The sequence below is a fragment of the Channa argus genome, chromosome 1, assembly GCF_033026475.1.
Source record: "Channa argus isolate prfri chromosome 1, Channa argus male v1.0, whole genome shotgun sequence".
NCBI lineage: Eukaryota > Metazoa > Chordata > Actinopteri > Anabantiformes > Channidae > Channa > Channa argus.
The window spans coordinates 42932830-42954666 of record NC_090197.1 but is presented as its reverse complement, the minus strand read 5'-3'; the positions used below and the strand labels follow the sequence as shown (position 1 = coordinate 42954666).

Genomic DNA, 21837 nt, shown 5'->3' with positions numbered 1-21837 from the left:
GTTTCCACTACCACTAAAAACATGTGTGTTAGGGACCAGGTTAGCTTCGCCCATAGTGGCGGCTTGCTCAGTTCCAGCTGTTCAGAACTAACCCTCAATTCCGTTCACATTGTATGTATAATGACAAAAAAAGCACTTTACTTTATTTAATGGAACACAAAACAAAGTTATCTGTCTTTGAGCCCGCTTGTGTTCTATAACAGCAATATAATTTTCTTTTAGAGCCATTACATATTCAGAATTATATAATCATCATCGTGCTCCTGTTATTACTGCACCATTTTTTTTTTACAAATTTTAAAGTCATCTTTTGTTTCTGGCAAATTCCCTTAATGTTGAACACTGCTCAGTTGTTTGCATTGCACAACAATGGTGACATCGTGGACCTTGATAACTACAGACCTATATCCAACCTGTCCTGTATCTCCAAAATCCTAGAAATCCCCAGTGATCTCACAACTATGTGTATTCCTGGAGGTTGATAAAGACTGAGCTGCAGCAGTCAGGCTTTAGACCTGCTCATAATAACCGCTGTAACTTCTGTTTGGGTGATGTGTTGATCTGTACAAGGCTTTTGATCCTGTCAAGACCACTTTTTTTTTTTGAAAGGCTACGTACTACTTACTAAAAAAGCCACTTGTGGGTTTAGTGTTTCTGCTTGCGGGTTGTTCAAACTGTTTATTTATGAAATACAAATTGTTAATGATTTCAAATAAAATTGCAAGATGACTGCTGAAGGTGTTCCACAAAGGTCGATATTTTTATTTTGTATATAAAGATTGTTTTTTTTTCCAACACATGAACTGGGGACAACCACTATGGACTTTACTATTGGAATCAACTGATCAGAGGAGGAAGTTGGGTAGCTCAGGTGTGAGCTGGTGGCACCTGGAGGTTGCTGGATATCCATCATTCAGACAATCCAAAATCTACTAAGTTACTTTGTTATATTCACACAACAACAATTTCCTTTCTGACTTGGAAGACAGATTCCTCTGCTGTTACTTATTCTGATTCTGATTATTGGGGGGGGGGGGAATCCTCAACTGAGGTTGACGTGCTTAATTAGACTGATGATTGAGTGAATTTTACTTTAATTAGGTACTGTACATGTGCACTAACTAGAATTTTACTTTTATTAAGTACTCGTAGATGCATTTCCATGCTTTAAACAGAACCATGCTAAATGTTGGTAATGTATAATTTAAATCTATTTCTGCTAGCTTTAGTGTTATATGAAGAGGACAGTGAGATTACAGTAATAATGATGTTTCCCAAAATGCTGAACTATTGCTTAAAGCTAGTGTAGGTAAATAGTTAGTCTAGCTGCCATTCCAATTTCAGACCCAGACCCATTTTGCCCTAAGGATTTTCAGATAAGCTAGTTGGCTAAGCTGCTTACATATATTCACCACAAATATTATGGTCATAAATGACTGTAAATAAAAAGCCTTTATAAGTTTCCTAAATGTATTATTACTGCATCAAACCATACTCTGCGGCAGAATGAAAGCTTTCCACAAAGACATAATGAAAAGCCTCCAGTCAGTGGTAGCCAAGCAATTCTACCTCTGCAGAGTGTTCAAACTCTAACTAAAACTCCAATCTGCTCATTTAAACACTGTGTGTTAACCTAGATTGTCTTGTTGGTGGTGGACTACGACACACAAAAACACACTGACACACCCAGAGAGAAGTAGAATAAAAAAAGAGATGACTAACCTAACCCACCTGAGCTCGGCTCACAGGAATCGATGTCCTCATCATCGCTCGGACATTCGGCTGATGCCACCGGGAAGTCGTCGGTAGTCTGAAAAGAGAGGTACACAGTAGAGTGGTGAGGGCATGAAATACTTAGCTGCATCAATGGAATAAGATGGCCCACACTCAGAAATACCAATAGTGGTGTTTCCAGAGGGCTGTGTTAGGGAGCAGACAGCTACACTGTTTGGCTGCTGGATTTATCTGTCAACATGGTCACACGCTGCCTGGCACTGAAGCAGCTGCTACACTGCTTTTCAGGCAACACTATCTTTACAGAAATGAGATCTGATTGTTGAGGAACAGTTGAGGCTAAAGGTCACAGCACAATTGTCAACTCACATGCTCAATTTGTGCTGCAGTGTGTGGCTTTGCATAGCCCTTGAAGGGACTGTTAAAAGCCATCACACCTCTGACATTTAGAGGACAACCAGCCATGAAAGCCTAAAAAAAAAAAAAAAAAAAAAGATATCGGAAAGCAAACATCAGAGCAGCAGTTATTGAAATATATTATTGTGTCTTTCATTGTGATTCAGTATCCATTTTACAAAATGAGCATCCGAAAGAAACCAAAATCCCGACATATGTGGAGGTGCTTCATTATTCAGCTGCCACATCCACTACCAAATCCGTCTTAGATCATTTTCAATGCGCATCCTCACCTGCCAAACGCGATACATTTTACCCTCTCGGAAAATGGAAAAGGGCAAACAAAAGACAAGAAAAAAAAATTACACTGTAAAACATTATACTGCATTGTTCTTTTATAGTTTTGCTTCAGGCCATTTGATCAGCTGTGCGTTAAAGGTCATTTCATTTAAGCATGGCAGCCTCTTCAGGGCCGGGTTAGATTTTCAGTTATGGAGCGCTGCAAAGCAGAATAACCTGCTGCTATATGTTTAGCCTTGCACCTCTACTTATCCTTTTTGTACCAATATTTTTATCCTCCATTGCATGCTTGACATTATTTTCTATACTTGACTATTTTAAATACTGGGGTATGGCTGTGTATGCACAAATGTTAAAAAAAGAGAAAGAAGTAAGAAATGCATTAAGTCCTAAAAATGAAGATGGACCCTTGCTCTTATTGAATTTGTGCTATCATTTCCCTGATGTTTGACTGCATCAAAATATTTCTGTAAGTTGGATTAGTATTGACTCATCTTAAGGAAATTAAAGGTGATGTCATTTTGCTTGACATCCATTTGGCTGCACATAATGTGATTTTATTGTGACGGTAACATCATTTCAACATTCAAAACATGGACCGGCGTCATCTTTACATAATAGACCTGGAAATGATAGATCAAACCCATTAAGGGAGTTGTGGTGGAGGGCTGTTTTTGGTACATCTGTGCTGGGTGAGGCCGGGGGAAGCCGTCCAAATGTAAATTTAATTTGCTGTGCATGAGGCTGATATACAGTGTCGGCCATCCAGATGGCAAAACCGCCGGATCCCGGAGTGCCACATCCATCACTTCAACCTTGTGATTTGTTTTTCCTGGCGGGAGATCTTGACACTCTGCACTCACTGGCAGAGGTACGGGAATCAAGGAATCAATACTCCTGCTCTCTTCTTCCTACCTTGCCACTCTCATTCTCCCTCTCCCTACCTCTCACATGTCCACTCTGCCTTCAACTCTGTCCTTCAGATTTATTTGCAAGCAGAGAAAAGGAAGCAATGTGCTGTTGGTGTACTAGATGTAGGTTAACTCCCAGTGGAATAACCTGAGTGTAGGTGTATGCCCGTTCATATTTATTTTTCTGTCTCCTTATTCAGGTCAGAAGATACAGCGTGACGATATGAACTTTATCACCACAATAAAATCTAATAGTCAATATGGATTTTTTTTTTCAGTTCCTTTATAACAAATAATCTTTGATTTTATAAGTAAAAGCACCAACACTGAATTCAGTTGAATATGAAATTAATAAAACATTTGAAGCTAAAAATTTACCGAACTGTATTTTGATTGACATTATAGGATTATATGGAAGAGTGTGACCTTATAAGAGACCAAAAGAATATTGAATTACACTATGACTGAGAATTTTTGATAGGTGACCAGGATATTCTTTCTTGACAACATAATAAAATAATGTCATTCTCATTTTACTCTCAAAGGGCAAATGCTATGTGCGGATCTGCGTAACTGCATAGTTGTCTCCAATCTTTTCAAAATATCAACCCTATGCTATACATTTAAATGACTCCTGAAATCCTTGATTTGTAGTAGATGTAAGCCTCTGAATCAACACTAAAATCAATTCACATGTTACTGGGCATGCGCCTGCCATCCGGGATTACTGTGTAGGTCAACATTTTGATGTGGTCATGACCTGGTTGGAATCCAATAACATTACGAATTCATGGTGTCCTCCTCCAACACTTGGCTTCTTTTTCACCCGTGACAATTCAATGTGGGCTATGTGAGGGGCTTACCATGCAATTTAGCTACTTTGATGAAAACTGACAGGTAGCCTGGCAACGATGCCAGAAAAGGATACTGAAATCTTAAGAGATCTTTTCTAAGGGGATGCCCTGAATAAGCAACATTATGAATTTAAACACTGCAGTAATTTTGAGTAAAAATAAAAATTAGGTTTCCTCATCAAAATGGCATCTTTTTCTGAAGCTTTCCAAAAATAGTCTACGCTTTGGAGAGGGTTCATTAGCTCAGCAGAGTCTGATTTACTGATGCGAAGAACATCATGCCCACAGGAAAGATGCTCCAACAGATAAGCCTATAAACAAGATGTACCTGTAGTTCATTTTATGAAGGTACTTCTAAAATGCTAAAAGCAAAAGGCTCAGGGCTTGCAAGGCATCATTAATCTAGTGGTAAAGTGCTGAAGCCATGGTGAACCTACAGCACAGCTCATTTATCTGCCTCTGCTCAGAGCAGCACAGAGCATACTCCTATGAGTTGTACAGAAAAAAAAATAAAAATAAAAAACAGGAGACAGTTGGGAGTATGAAACACAAAAAAGAGCGGGGGTAAAGAAGTTGCAGAGGGAAACCTGCTTTTAGTGTTCATATAAAATGTATGATAATGTTTGTAGTTTTTAAGTACAGTGTCGTTTCTAATCCTTGCACTGTATATAATAAGACACAAAGAAAAATACATCTTCCTTTAGCTTAAAGAGCAGTAAAAACCTGACCTTGGCTAATGCCCTGATTGAACCATCAAAGAGGATGTGGACCAGGAAATTCCAATCTGACTCAGCCAAAGATGCCTTGGTGCTTTCTTTAGCACTGTCGTGCTGGATTTCGATCTCCGAGGATTGATAATGGTCCTCTTTAATGAGATGTCCAGACCAAGCAGTGGTCTGCACGTGCTCACTAAAGCTTACTCAGCAGTCTCACCCTGCTGGAGACCAGGTTATCTTTACCACTTACAACACTTATTTGCTGTCCACTTAACCACACAGCATCCAACGTCATTTTCTAATAACTAACCTACAGTAAAGGCCAGATGGCTTTTCTACACTGCACTTCATGTAAACACTTTTTTTCAGAATGCACGTGTTCCTAGCTTCTTCCTGGCCTGTGCAGGAGGTAGTGAGGGGACGGCTGCTTTACAGGGAGGAGGATGTAGCTGCTGCCCCCATGCCCGAGAGCAAGCGACACCTTCTTTCTGATAACCTGTCGGCTTATCTCTAGGGAGAGCTCTAGGGTTTTCACATTGTTTTCTCTCTGGTCTAATTTGATGAATGCTCTCTGGCACACAACATGTCTCTTTGGAGACGAGCTGAAAGTCAGGAGGACACTGAAGGCATCTGAAGGGTTTATCCGAAGCATGCCTCTGCTGTCCTGGTAATGTATTCCACTGAGGATGCTTGCTATTTTCTTTTGCTTTTCTGCTCTTCTCACTAGTAAACCCTGTTTTTGTGCAATGTAAGCTCTTGTTTCACAAAGGTCTCTTTCTCTCCCTTTTTTTAAATATTGCTGATCGGCAACAATGATCAAATTGATATTTTTTACTCAGTGTCCATAATCAGTTGCTCATTAATATCGGTTGCAAATCCCAATACCTTTTCAGAACACCAGCAATGCTGTGCTACTATCAGCCAGGAAATTGTGGGTTGATTGAAAATTGAAAAAACTGCGGATTTTGCACTACTTTGGATTCTTGTCTACAGCTCATATTCTCCTGCTGCACAGAGTCCATAAGAAGTGAACATATACTGAATAACTAAATAACTGTTCCCCACAGGCTGTCACTATTTTCAGACCACACAAGGAAGAAATCAGACACCATAAGTGGACCGTGTAAAAATGTCTCCCCCGGATGTTATGAGGTCAAAGGTAAAATGGTTCTAAAACCACACAATGTGAAATTTGTAAGTAAAATGTTATCACATTGTCTTATCTAATTATGTTCCCAAGCCCATCATTTAATTTCATCATCCCTATGTACACAATGTGGGATGCTCACTTCTTTTACAGATCTGTGTGTGGTGATGAAATATCAAAAACTTAGCCCCCAGTTATAATAAAGGATGACGGCTGTCCACCAAGGACAGAATAGAGGATATATGATACAGTATCAAATATTGTAAACTTTTTGACCACTACAAGGTTGCTCATAGGATACATATTTTTTATTGTATTTCTTTTTTATATTATCCAAACTGAACTTACTGTATTTTTAGTTTTCAATGCTATATAATAGTTGAAAATGGTCTTTATTCCTTGCCTATAACAGGCACTAGCTATTGAAGATGAAGCTCCAAATGCCCCCAAAAGCAATGGGATCAGTTTTTTATATATGTTGCTGCTCAGACCATGTGCCATTATTTCTCATGCTGGCACTGATTTACACTGATAGTGGTCTGCCAGTGTCCAGATCTGACCAGAGTTGCAGTGTGCACAGACTAATTGGGAGGAGTTTGTTGTCCTAAGCTTCAGTCCTGCAGCAATACATCATTAGTGTGTCACTGAGTGAGAGGGAGCGATGGAGGTGGTGGCATAGCAGATAGAAACAGCTCGTGGTTAGACACAGGATAAAGAATGCCTCAGTGTTCTTAGACTGAGCTCCACACATCTAAAAGCTCTGATTTACAAAACTGGAGTCCATAATGAGGAAATGGTGGCTAGTAGGCTTTATGATCCAAGTGCACACTTTCTATTTACCCACGGCAGCTATCACACTGCAGCAGCAGCTCTTATCAGAACGCCGGATGCCATCCAAGTATCTAACTTAGCACCCTGGAACTAGGTCGATGTTGATGAATAATTTAGTCCCAGATGCTCAATAGAGTCCAACTGAATAATGAAGGCGTGTGGGCCTCGAAGACGTGAGTTCAGCTCAGTGTATTGCCTGGCCTCCGCCCACACTCTTCCTACTGCTGGTCTGCCAAGCTGTCAACATCATGGACTCACACAGATACAGGCTGGAAAGACAATGGAATGGCATTATCAGTATCACAGCTCAGCTGTGCAGCAAGAGACTGATGGATTTATATAATATATAACACGCTTATCATGTTCTAAACGTATCATATCAAAATGTCTTGATTATCATGGCGTTTTAACAATTAAAGGGAAACTCTGACGTGAGGCTTCACGGTGACATGACAGATTGTCACTGCGACTGTAAAGAAGAGTGATGAACAATAGGGAACAACCAGCTGGGTAAAAATTTTGATATTTTCTACTGTCATCATCAGTGAAGAGGATTTACATCAGATTCTGCGTTTCTCAGCAAATGGATCAACACAGCTCAAACAGACACTGCCAAAAAATGTCAGTCAATAAACAAACCACAAATATATGCAAAAGAGCAATAAACAACACCAGGTGCTTCATTATTTTCCCCAGCAAAAAAAAAAAGAAAAAAAAAAGTTGGTGAGACGTTACTGAAATGTTTTCAACTGTGAAATGTTTTACTGAGCAAAGCTGTTTCTCATAATCTACAGACTTGGGCTGTGTGTTCACAGACAAAAAAAGTACATCCCAAAGGAAAGTATCAAAAATACATATGTTTTTGCCTAACAGCTTAATTCTTGCACTACAAAACACAGGTTATATGGACAACACAGTCTGTCAGTTATGTTGTACAAAATTAAACCGTTAAGGATTAAAAGTCAATGTACACGCAAACAGCCTTCAAACATAGCTTGTTTGTGAAAATTATAAAGCACTGAAACTATACTGCATCCTCGTGATGTTACAATAGACAATCAACAATCAACATCCATCTGGTTTTCCTGACTTATCCAAAAACTTTAGTTTAAGGAGCATCAAAACATGTTCAGTGTTCAAAGCTGTCAGCAGATATTACTTTGAATATACAGTAAGAAGACCACTGAGTGAGCTCTGCAGGTAGTGTGATTCTTCACACCACCGAAGAATTCATGCAAAAAGAACCTGGCAATTAACTGTATAATTTGTATGTGCTTATTTGTGTTTTTACTGCTTGTGCATGCTATACTGTAAAACTGGCCACAGTGGACAGCTGCTTCAATTGCTAAGTTATAAGACACCATCTCCTTTGAGAGAAAGCCTCTGCTTTATTTAAAACGAAGCAGCTGTTGCTGCAACTGGACCTCAGGCTCAGTATCAGAGTGTCATTAAAAAAAGAATGGTCAGAGGCTCTCCATCTCTTCCCCTGGTACCCATGTTCCTGTCTTGCCATACATCTTCCTCGAGGCTTTAGTAATTGCACCCCAGACATTCTAACAAGGTGCTCAGAGGCAGCTCCACACACCTGGTACACTCACAGGGTGCACGTGTGGAAACATAGCAGGACAATTTCACAAACAACACTCACATTCCCGACACAAGTGACCGACAATGACATCTTTATTTTTGCTTGATCTAGCAATTTAAATCAAAATTAGAACTAAAACACAGTTGAAAATTACATTTTAGAAAAACTGATTTAAGCAACAATCTAGTGGATTACATCTCAACAGAATTAGTAAACGTGTGTATAAAAGAACGCTGGATTTCGCTATTATAATGTGCCAGTGCACTGATGAATATGTCATAGTGGAGGTAGCATCGAGTAAATGAATACAGTGAAAGCAGCAGTACCAGACACCAAAAAAACTGCAAGACTTGGAAATGAGCATAGCGTGACAGGTCAATTGCTAGCTTGATGCACAGGCCCAGAAAAGGCTTCTGCTGTGTAAAACAAAAGGCTGCATTTAGCAAGTGATGCAAAGGGGCAGGTAGGGGTTATTGTAGGGATGTAAAAGGTGTTCTAAACAAGAAGATGTGGATATGAAGTAATTACAGAGCTGCCTCCAAATGTACACACGCATATGCCCTCGTTAAACACGCTCACTGTGGAGGACCGAGAACACTGGTGAATGAAGTCTTCTTTTAATGTGGCTGCTTCAAGGCACTGCCGCACTGCTTTGTAGATGTTCCTCAAGTTCCCCTCAGGACCCCGTTCAACTTATTTTCCAGGAACATTCATCCTCATGGCCTTCATGCAAATTCAACACTTAGCACGGCATATGATACAGCTCAGGCACCAAGGTAACGAGGGAAGTTGTCTGGCTCGGAGGAAACACAACGTCCCAGTCTGTGCCTGTGTCACGCTATAAACGTGTCAGTCCCTGACTCAGAGTGAATACCATGTGTGACTGGTGCCTAATTCTTCCTCTCATACAACTCTAGACTCAGTACGTTCTGTACAGCATATGATAAACATTTGATATTTTGATTTCAAATTAAGCATGGTATTTATTACTGAGAACATTTAAATAATGCACGCACAATATGGACGAGTCACCTCACTGTGCAGAGAGTGCACACTGAGCGGCTGCCATGCAGCATACAGCTTCTAGCAGATTACGGAGGAGAAGGCTGGATCCCTTCTGTTAGCTACATGCTCCAAATGATACAATCTTAATATGAAATTCATAAGACACTATCTGCCTCTATCTACCTCCTACGCTCCCCCCTCTTGTTCTCTCATTTCTTCCCTCGCTCGCCTATGCATAACCACTGCTCCACAGAAAGTATATTACATGGTCGACTTTGTCCCTCCCCCTTACCCTTGCTCTCACAATTCGCAGATAAATGAAATCTGTCGGCATTGAAGCATTTTCCCGCCTGGATGCCCTGATATTTTTGTTATCTGAAATCGAATCTGGAGATTTGTGCGTGTTTGTAGCTCACCCTGGTAGTAATCTGGCCTAAGAACAGAGAACTGCCCAGGAGGAATATCATACACTAAGGATCAGCTGAGGACTGAGGGAAGAATAACAATTACCACAGAATGGCTTGTAATCATGACACTTTCTATTTCAATGCTGTGATATAAACACTTGTTATGTTGGGGAAATTGTTTGGCTCAATTTGAAATGTGTAATCCTTCATTTCCATGTTCTTTTACCTCATAATCTAAAAATAGATGACAAATCTTATAATGTAACTTTGTTTTTTGTTTTTTTTGAGAAACAAGAGAGAGCAGCAGAGGAAGAGATGTGCAGCCTGGCCACAAATCACTGTCTTCCTGACTTTACCTGCATCTTGACATGTAGTCCCAGTCCCTCATCAGGTGACAGGAACAAATTTGTCATCCTAATATAGATGCCATCACTGCTGAGATAAATGTACTCAGGCCTAATTCCCATGTGTTACGTTTCCAAAAACATGACAAGAGGAAAGAAGAAGAGCGGCTTTGCCCTACAACAGCAGACCGGGTTGCCTGTAGCTCCCACCGAGTGCCATCATAATTAGATTCTTGTCCTCCAGGTCTGAACGTGTCATTCACAAAGAGCCGAGCATGACCACTATAAACTAATAGGTAATGAAAGAAAAAAGACTAATAAACTAGTAATAAAATTCAGGGTAGAAAACATGCAATAATGGCAAATCTAAATTGAATATCCTTTATGAAGTCTTTCGAGTAAAGAATAGATTTTTGAACACTATTCCATCTCTGTGAAAGTTTTGTAATGCAAGACTTGTGTGGTACTGTACCTTTTTCTTCACCTCGTTTTAATTATTTATATGCATACTTTTTATTTCCATTTTTTGCAGATTTGTTTTGCAGACAACCACGTTATTTTACACATTACTCAATGTAATCTGTATAGCAAAAGGCCACAACATGCTCTTTTACACTTTGGTGTATGTATGGATTAAACAAACTAGTACACATAATAATTAGTGAGCTTCAGACGTGCTCGAAGGCAGAATTTGTCATCTTTGCATAGATCCAAGCAGGCTGGTTGCCCCTGCTTCCAGTCTTTATACTAAGCTAAACTAAGCTACCCAGCTGCATGCTGTTGCTATATATTTAGCATACGAGCATTAGAATGTTAACAAGCTGAATATCTAACTCTCGAAAGAAGATAAAAAAAGTGCATTCCCAAAAATATTAAACTATTAATTTAAGTCAAGTTGTTTTCTGTTTACTTGTGTGAGAAGTTCACAGGCTTTGGTTTGGGATGCCTTTATTTAATATTTTTACCTCCTTGCATGTGTTTTAGCTTGATTTAATCTCTTAACCACATTACTTTACATTATCCTCCTCTACAGCCTTAAACTGGCCTTTATAGTACTTGCACATCAGATCAGGATTGCTTCTCCCTGAACAGAACTAGCCATCTTGAGATATAGCATGACCTTAATCTAAATCTCTGAGCAGCTGTAGACTCAGTTACCATGCTTGCGTGAAACTCAGCATACTCAATTTACAACCGAGTTGAGAAATTATGGGTTTTCTCTAGGTAAAACGAGGGTATGATTTCTGTTTTGGGGACAGCTAAAAGGTATTAGACTGGCCACTATAACAAAAATAGAGGACCTTTTAGATGCATAAACCAGTTTGTGCCTGACACTTTCTACCAGCTTTAAAGAAAGTTATTATTTTTTTAAATGGAAAGACAGCTCAGTTGGCACAGCGCTCACGTTCATTAATATAATGTATGAACCAGCTGATCGGAAAATGTTCCAGGTGGGAGCAGTGCACTGTTGCAAAATTTCAATCTTATGTTCAACAGTTGGCCCAGGACTATTTTCTGTTTCTACAAATCATAACAGCAAATGTCCTGAGAGACAACAATATGGTCTATAAAACATGCTGTAAAGCTGTCGGTGTCAGTATCTCCTCCGCACACAAACCAACACTTTATAAAAGAACAGAGACAACATTCACACTGCGTAGGTTTCATTCTTGTCATCCAAACAGACTTAGCGGGACAATCTGTACTCCTCTGTAATCTTGCCAATAGTGTGAAACCTGCAAAAAACAAAGACGCTTCTTTGTCAACTTAATAATGGCAATAAGTATGATGAACATGGCTGTAACAATTTTAAAAACCTTTAAAAAAAAGACTACAAAAAGACATTTAACCACCAAATTAAGATAAGGAATCATTGTGGCTCAGCTGGCTAATCATCTACCAGCTGCAGACAAGCTTGTCTCTGCTGTCAATACGATCAAGAAACGCCGCCATTTATCAAATGATGTGAGCCAATGTCGACACACACTGGCATTTTTGTGTTCACCCTTCGCAAGGTGGACTAGTTCACCAGATCACATGGACTCTATGTGTACAACTTAGTGTTGAAGGGCAGTTTTCATAATGTGCCCCGGTGAGGCTGGGATGATGGATATGGTCCACAGGCTGTGGCAGGCCTGTGGGCTCTGCAGGTTTAGAGTGTTTCCCTTTTTTGCCATCTCTCAGCAGTGGGTGAGCACAAACCCATGACTGGGCTTGGGACAGCACACTGCAACACCAACTACAACAACACACACCAACGCAGAGGGCAAGTCTGGAAGATCAGTAAGACTCACAAGAGAGAGTCATCTACAGTACCTTGAACCCAACCCATTTCGTCACTCATCAAATGAGTGTTGTTTGTTACATGTGGCTATTCAGCCTTTAGCTTTTCTGTTTCTTTGGTTTTGGTAAGTGGTGACACAAGGGAAATGGAAATAAAAGACAATAAATACAATAATACCAAGAAAATCAATAGCACACCTGTTGGTGAAATGAACTGTTTGAAAGCCATCTTTCCTCTGTTTCTAAGGCTCAAAGTGTCTCATTGTGATGGTCAATCCCAATACATCTGCATTGCAGGGAAATCTTATCCTGAGGATGTTTTCTTTCTGTGAATAATTGAAGGCACCACAACCTCACAGGGCACAGACAGTCACAGTAAATACTGCAGGATGTCCCTCGTTCCACGAGAGCATTTGGTTTTATATAATGAATGAAATAAGATTTACTCAACATCAGTGAACCTTTGCCGATTTATCCTTCTCCCTGTTAACGCGTAACCTTGTGTGTTTCCTTAGTGACTTCTCAGTTTACGTGTCTGTTTTTAAATGGTGAGCACACACAGGTAAAATTGAGGGGGTTCATCTTACACTAAGATCTGCTCTAGAGAACTTGAGGAAAACACTGTCACTTGGTTTGCAATGTGATAAGCAATTTCTGTCAGTATAAAAATGCAAAACGGATATTAGAGAGAAATACAGTAAAGAACGTTCATGCATATCAGACATTTTATAGAGCTCCTCTCCTCTCAATATAGAAATATAAAAAAAATGTCTCTTATTCTAATGTGTGAAGAAAAAAAGTAAGTATAAAAATGACTGAGTTGGAATTTTGCCAAATATGCGCACGATGTATGTGTCTAATTTTGGTGAATATTCATTTCAGAGGAGAAACTCCTGCATTCATGACATTTAGTTATTGTAGCAATGTATAAGTGTCCAACTAAGACAGAATGCTCCAAGAGGTTTGAAGACGCGGAGTAGAACCTAAAGACTTAAAGGAAGCCTTCACTGATTCTGAACTTGCTTCTTTTGGTTCTAGTTTGGGTAGTACATATACATAAATGCCATTACACGTCCCATTGACTTCCCTATATCAAAAAATGTCTGCTTCTAGCTGTAAAATGCCTCCTGATGATATTTTTTTTTACAAAACTTGAGTTCAGATTATGTCACCTTGTTGCTCACACTATGGAGCTTGTAATTATGGTCAATATGCTTTTCTAGGGCTCCCAAAGATGACATCATCTGCAAATGGTGAAAAATTCCTCTGAGTGATGTCATCTGGAGGGGTTTTTCAGCTAGAAGCAGAAATTAATTTAATATAGGGAAGTCAAATAGATGTATTTGTATGTAATAACATTAATGTACATTTACACCTTAAACTAAAGCCACCGAGAGGAAGTTAAAAATTGGTGAGGTCGCTGTTTAAATTATTAATTGGAACTGGTTAATATCTTTCTTTGTTAGTCAACCATCAGAAATCCTTTATTAGTAGTTTTAGTGTCTATAGCAGAATATTTTTTGCTTGGTGTCTTTCTGTGGGTATTGGATAATCAGATCACAGTTTATGACCAGTTGCAGAAAACCAGGTAAGTCTAAAGGACCCACTACCCTCTTTAGTATTACTGTATATTTACAGTAATACATAACGACACAAAAGCAGAGCTATGAAATAGCTATGAAGGACAAATAATTTTAACTCTCATCCCCGCTACATTCAGACAGGAGAAAATTGAAAACAAAAAGAACCAAAAGAGTTTGAGAAAAATAAAGATGAGGAACTGATTGAAATCAGAAGTTCCTGATACACACACAGACACACACACACACACACATATAAAACAAAGTGTTAAAATCACATGACTTTACTGTTTTGCTTGTTACTTTTTTTTCCCATTAGTTGAAGAGAAAATTGCCCATTGACTAGCTGGAGATATGTCAGTCAGTCAAAAACTTCCTTTAATGTGGTGAGTAGTCTGTTGCTTAGTAACTTGGTAACATTTAAGTGAAATGTGAAGAAGATTCATCACCATTTCACTATTAGACTAGACAAAAAGAAACACAAAATGGCTGATATTGTAGAATATTAAAAGTGGGTTCAGATCACTATTAGGCCTTTTCTACTGCATGAAGTCTGTGTAAAACGAGGTAGAATCTAAAATTAGGTTCCCATTTTGCTATTCTGCTTCCGACAAATTCAGGTTATAGGAGGCTCCAGGTTACAGGCCATTAAGTTCCTCTAGTGGAAAAGAGCTACGACAGATCTGTAATGATCTGAACAAAAAATACTTTTCAGTGAATAGTGGGAGATCAGTGTGACCATTAGTGACGTCAAACAATGGTCCAATGCTACACCACCAACGGAAAAATTGTAAAAGCTAAAGAAAGCTTTTCATACCTGTTTATTTATGAAAAGCTTTTTTTAGCTTTTACAATATATATATATATATATATATATATATGAGTCTATATTCAATACCTACAGATAGGTCCTAGAAAATAAAAAATAAGGATTGGTCTCTTGACAACAGCTTGAAATATCTCAAAATGTAGAGTCATTATGGATCTTAAACTAAATCAGGTGGTAATAATCCTTAAATTCAAGTCTGAGTATGATACCATGTAGCACAATTAAAGAACCTGCATTGCACATGTGCACTTGCCTGAGCAGTGCTTAATACTCAAGATAAGTCTCAGGTCTGAATATTGATGATTGCAGGATTAGTATTAAATCTAGGAGGTGCAGACTTATTGCAGCCTTAGCTTGTAAAGCAATAATCCCTACCAATATGAAGACAATCACAACAATGCCTCAAGGTAATACCAGACACAATAAAGAGACATAGTGCATGGATGATTATAAAAGGAAAGAAGCTGCAGACTGAGCAGTTATTGGGTACTTAGTTGCACAAGATTTTTCACCACAAGATTACTGTGACACTAAGTTTATTATACTGTGTTTGTAACAGCCCGCGAAGGAGGCTAGGAGGTACAAAAACACTGCACTGGAGGTGTAGCAGCACGGCATGTCAATTTTTTTGATTATCCCTGTGAATAATATAAAGGCCAAGTTTCAGCCCCTTGTCGCAGGGAGCAAGATAAACAGAGCCACTACAAGCCAGTTCAGCTGGAACTGACCCGTGCAATGCGAGTGCAAATGAAATGGCCCACACAATGTGTTTTGAATGTTCCTCACTTCCCCTGAACGGCCATTACACCCACCTCACCTAGGGTTAATTCAGAAATAGTGGGGCCAATTGGCTATTTGGCAGCAATGATGTGACATAGTGGCCATTCATTCTCCCTAGGAACAGGCAATAATCTGCATTTCTTGAATTTCCACCAACAACAAGCTATAAAACACAAATTGTATATCACAAAAAGGTTATGAAAAAACATGGCAAGCGTGAAATGTCATATGAGGTCAAATAAAGTATTATTGTGTTTAAAAATACCATACTAGCTTGGATATTAAACAACAATACCTTTCAAATATATCTGAGAAAGAAATGTCATATATTTGATATACAAGGTCTTAGTGCAGCAATTGTCCTATCTTCCATCAGCCACTGCATTTTTTTTGGAACACCACAATGTGTTTTCTTTTGATTGTGAGTCAAATATCTGAAAGCTATAAAGCTATGGCATTGATTGGTGTGAATATTTTTTTACATTCATATCCAAGGCATTAGTGGACTATTATCAAATCAAAAGGATACAAAGTGGTTGACAGTTTGGTGTATGTTGTACTGAACACATTATTTACATGCTCTGCTTACACCGGATGGTCGTTTTCTGAACGATCACGCATCGTAGATAATAGGGACACTGAGACTGCAACAATCAGCTTTTCCTCTACATAATATATAATACATGTATAATTCCTTCACGTCAGTGAGTAAACTTAATCTGTCATTGGGTTTCTGCTTGAATCAAGATGATCCTGATTGGCTTTTGCCTGGCTGTAGCTAAACTGCATTAGAGAATATCTAAGTTGATCCTTTTCAGCTCCATCCTTTAGTTTAACAGAGCTCCTTTTGAATCTGCCATGCTCTGCAGGGTTTACCTGCTTGCTACTTACAATCAATTACAGCTGTCGTAGACAGAGACCTTTGAATCTGTATCCTCTGGCGTCCACATGCGTGTACATCACATTTTAGGTTTTATTTCCATAGTAGTTACAATGTACGTTTTTCATGGTAGACAGCCTAGGTGTGTACATGTTCCTAAAGAAAAGAGTATTGCCAGTTTTTAATGCAAAATGCTTTGAATGTTTAATATTTTGTTGGCATATGTCTGGAAATAAAGAGTTCTGCACTGAATTACAAAAAAGTTGAATTTTTTTTTTTTTAATTCAGACCGAGTGTCCACATATGTGGACATCATTTTTCTCTAAAACTACATCATTTCAAAAGGTGATGGTTAGTTTTTATAGGTATGAAGTTCCAATAAGCCCAAATAGCAAAGAGAAATAAAAAATGCATATCAAATTAGAGCTTGGGTCTTAAGAGGGTATATAAGTCAAAAGCCTCAAAGAACTGCTACAGTAGCATGTTGACTTGTTTTACCGTATATATTAACACTATTTTGCCAGAACAACACAGCAAAAAGAAAACATGTAATATAAAATAGCACTTTAATAGATGATAACGCTGTCTGAAGAAAAACAATTTTTTTTAAATACCTTTTAAATACCTTCCCAAACTGAGAATTAAAAGGAACAATGCAATATGTCTAAAACACAATACTGTATTTAAGAGCTTCATAAACAACATTTTTCTACTGGGGTATTCTGTTGTTGGGTCTCCCTATGATGTTGGCGCTACTAACAACTTTGGAGGATGTTCCTGAAGACAGCACTGGTGGTGGATGGCAGCCTCACACTATGACCGCTCGTGAGATTTATATAGTGCATGTGTGCTGGCCAGGGTTGATAATACCAAGCAATGTAGGTGAGTATCCATCACTGTCAAGACTTCTCAATGGCTCTTCTAGATAACTGGCTTTACTCTTTTTTTTGCGGGTGAGGTAACATAGGGCACCGCCTCTTATCCTTGACTGTTTTTCATTAAGCATCATGTGGTAATAAATGTTATCTTTTAGGAGCTTGACATTTCCCTTCATTTTGTCCAGCCCTTCAAAAACATATGTTGACTCTTGCTGTATTCAGGATTTAATACAACTACTGTGTTATGATCACAACCCGCAGTTGCACATTAGCAGGTGTTTTTGTCAAAACAAAAATGTAAAAATGCTATCCCACAAATTAAACAGATTAAAAAGTTTTACTGAGCACCACACAGATTAACAAGCGCTAAATCACCATAATGCACAAGTGCCTGACAACTAGCAGTTTGTATTGCCATTAGACCTGTGTGAGTTGGCAGTTTGGGCTCCAAACTGAGCATATACTGTTCTGTGTTTGTCTCCAATTATCACAAAGTTTACTTTTTGGGGCCCAATGGGTAAAGGACTATCCTAACTCTAAATAAATAAAACTGAGGTAGAAGAGAAGCAAGCAGCAGTTCTTGGTGTAGGTGTACAGTAGTTGGTCTATTGTTTGTGAAGGCATAAACAAGTGCATTATGGTTTAATTGGATGTGACCAGCCACGGCTACTGGGAACAGACACTTCATTAAGACATGACAGTCAGGACCATACAGTAAGCTATCACCCCCGCATAGGGCAGCAAGCGCATAGCAGAATGGGCCACCACAATGAATATTTGACATGGAAGAGCCGAGTGTAGAATCTCTTTGTCCAGAAACCTCTATGTATAATGAAAATGCTAACAATGAGGCTACAAACCCCTAGTGCATTATTTACAATCTCTATTATCTGGATTTGATTATTTTATTATCTCTGTATTTGAGTGGGTTTTTATGTCTAGTAAAATAGCAACTCTGACTTATCAGCTGTTTGTCCCATGGTGCATTTCTTTCTCGATTAGTCCAGCGTGCACTAAGATGATAATATTATTGTTAATAAAGCATGAGTGGACACCCAGTGATTTGAAAAGAATGTAATGATCCCCATTAGCCAAAGCCCTCAGTATTCAATAACAACATAACCCCAACTGAGCATTTAGAGAACTTTTTTATAGGACACCTGATAAGGCAGAGTCCCCTCAGACCCTTCAAAATCATTATACTAAAGATGATTAGCACTGACATTACCTTAGGAGATAAGTGGGCCAGGGATTTACAGAGCCAGTGTCACTGAAAGTTTTTTTTTTGTGCTGAAATTTTGACCATGTGTGCACAGAAAGACAGCGAATATTGGTTGTGTTCTTGTTTTTCTATTAAGCTCTTCTTTATGTAGCATTCTCTCACAATTACAACCATCAGTTTCGTAAGAATCGGTTGCAGATGCCGTGTCCTGGTCTTAATGGTGAAGCTTCGTATTTGACAAATAATAGAAAACAAAATACTTTTAATGAATAAACATAAACTCAGTGGTGTACATGTGAGTTTTCTCAACCCAATGTTTCTTGTGATTTTAATAAATCACACATGACTGTTAATTGGTGGGCCATGCAAGCTATATAAAATCCAACAGAGCATTCTTGAACTATTATTTATACATTTTTCATCACATATCTTGTTTCATGTGGGAATGCATTACCTTAAAGAGGTTAAAGATGCTCTAACTGTTGAATCAATGTGACCATAAGGATTAATAGTAAAATCAAAAAGCCTTTGCAACATGTGATTGTAAGTGTCTGGAATTAACACCAAAGTGCCTTGGCGGTCTGATCTTCATTTTCCAGGGCACCACTTTCACCACGCTTCAAAGGTTAGAGCCTGATAACCATTCTGTTTCTACATTTTCCATCCATACTAAAAACGTATGTGTCCCAGTAATGTAAGGCTCTTAGGATATAAAAGCATTCACTGAATTGCATTTGCCATCAGAGAGGAGATGGAACAGCTGGAAGATGATTAAAATGCTGACTAGTCACAGAAAAGGACAGTGAATGCACCACCTCTTTTTCCAGAGATCAGACACAATGTCTTTCTAAGTGTAGTGTCCTGAGACAGAAATGTCCTACCGCAGGAACTCTCCATGGGAAGGTCGTCACTTTGAATCAAACTGAACACACCGACATCTCCCACTGCACACGTTTCTGCATGCCTCATTCATCTCTCCGCCTACATAGAAAAGCAGCTCTTTAATCCAATTACCTTCTTTCTTTGTGATTGCATGAAATAGCACCCAAACCAACACAGTTAGCCTTGACTGTTCTCATTTCTCCAAGCCTTCATATGGCACTTCATAAGCTACGTTTGCAACTTAGCCTGACAGTACAATATCTGTCTCGCAATTTATCTAGTGGTACAGGCTACAGTAACATGTATGAATCCTAACTACCACAATGTGCAATTTTACAACAACTTGCACACATGGTCACTGGACCCAAAAAACCCTTTAGGTTTGAACTATGCTGTTTGAAGCAAAAACAATGGCTGTGCAAACGACTGCTACAACGTAAATTGGTATTGATTAAATTGTTCAAGCAGAATCTGATGAGTATGGGGACATAATGTCAAACATCTAAACATCAGAGCAAATTTTAAGGACATGTATAGATGCCCTCCACATATTGCATTAATAATAAACTGCACTTCTAGATGATTATGGTCATTTATATTACTATGGTTTTCTCTAAATGAAAAAGGTGTGGCATTAGTCTTGTCAACCCTGTTCCTTTCTTTCAGGCTCTTGGTTTCTTGGTGCCAATTTAAAACACCACATGGAGTTGGGATATAATTATAGTCTATTGTCTAATATTTCGCCTGCATTACGTGCCCCGGCAACGGTTCAAGAACCATGCTGAGTCTGAGAAAAAACACATTTCACTGGATCAATATTTTTGATTGTATTATTTGTCAGCACCTGCAGACCCCCACACAAGCCATTAGGATAGTCTGAAAGTCCAAAAGAGAAAAAGAAAGTTAGGGGATGACCAGTATTCAGGGGTCTTTATTGCTGTTAGGTTGAAAATTAGATTTATTTTATTTTGATATATGAGCTGTACCCTAGTTAAATATAAATGGATTGATTGAAATATAAGTGATTAAAAAAACTCCATAAATAAGCCTAAAACCATGGGTTAATAAATGCATCAACTTTAAAGCAATTAGTAGTTTTTTCTAAAATCCTTGAAATGTCACTGAGATTTGTCTTTGTGCAACTGTAAAGAAAGAAGCAAATTACAAAATCTGTCAAAAGGAACTAAAATCAAATAATTTAGATTGTGTATATATTTTACAATATGAAGTCAAAGCAACCCCCTCTTGGAAATGTTATAATCTTCCCTCTCCCAATCCGATTAATCCAATGTGAGTTAAATCCAAAATGATTTTAGACTATATTTGTAAAAGCTGATTAAACAGTGATTAAAGGGTCATTCTGGTCTATGATTATGCTTAGCTCAAACTACTCTCTATGCCCGGCACTGATTCAGAGAATATTTGAAATTCTGACACAAATTTTAAGAACATTTTCAGAATGTGTTCTCCCTGCATAACTCATACACTAAATGATGGTGCCTTGACTCCTTAAATTTTTCATTGTTCATACAGGCTAAAAAGTCCTGTGGACTATAAAGCTTCTATTTTTGTTTTGTTTCCACACATGAAGGCATTTCCTACATTCTGGCTATTTTCTTGTTGTGAAAAGAACAATCCACTAAAACTATTTTTGTGACCTGAATGGCTGTTTACTGTGCAGGTATTCCTAGATTGTAATGGCTTTCTGTCAGCACATTAGTTGCAGGCTAATTCCCAGTGCAATGATGCCAGTATATAAAGTCAGTGCTTCTAAAGCAAACAAACCCTTAAATTCACATTGCGAAAACTTCTAAGATAAAGTTGGATTAGGAACTGAATTCTTATTTGGATAAATTGTGAAACACATAGAAGTCATTCAAACTAAAACATTTCTAAATAGCATAATTATTTGCTTTTCTATGAATTATTTTTATTTAAATTCATAGCTGCTGCTGTATTGTAGATTTAACAAGAAATGTTTTCCATTCTTGGCAGGGGCTTTTCTTTTGATAGGACACACGTTTTGTCATTTGAGAAGTAATATGCTCCTGCAGATGCAGCACTGCTCATGCAAGACAGAGAAAGATGATGGAGAACCTCTATGGTGGTTATCACTAACACACACAAACACACACACACACACACACACACACACACACACGCAATACATTGTGACACATCAGATTGCACGGGAAAGAAACACTCAGCGGTGCACTTGTGGTGCTTCTCTTCACAGAGCAGCACTGCATTTTTTCCTTCAGTTTTTAGGT

The 21837-nt window shown here is 38.5% G+C and overlaps 1 protein-coding gene across 44 annotated transcripts in view; it reads right to left on the bottom strand.

The window, feature by feature from the left end:
* Positions 1-21837, bottom strand: part of LOC137137301 (neurexin-1a-like) — a 230960-nt gene that overhangs the window by 13339 nt on the left and 195784 nt on the right. For 30 of the 44 annotated variants that reach the window (XM_067523678.1, XM_067523415.1, XM_067523588.1 and 27 more), the window contains one exon: positions 1723-1810. In XM_067523678.1, coding sequence (XP_067379779.1) covers positions 1764-1810 — 47 coding nt within the window. In that variant the 3' untranslated portion in view covers positions 1723-1763. The remainder of the gene's footprint in view (positions 1-1722; positions 1811-21837) is intronic. The other 14 variants (XM_067523686.1, XM_067523613.1, XM_067523647.1 and 11 more) reach the window with 1 other exon arrangement.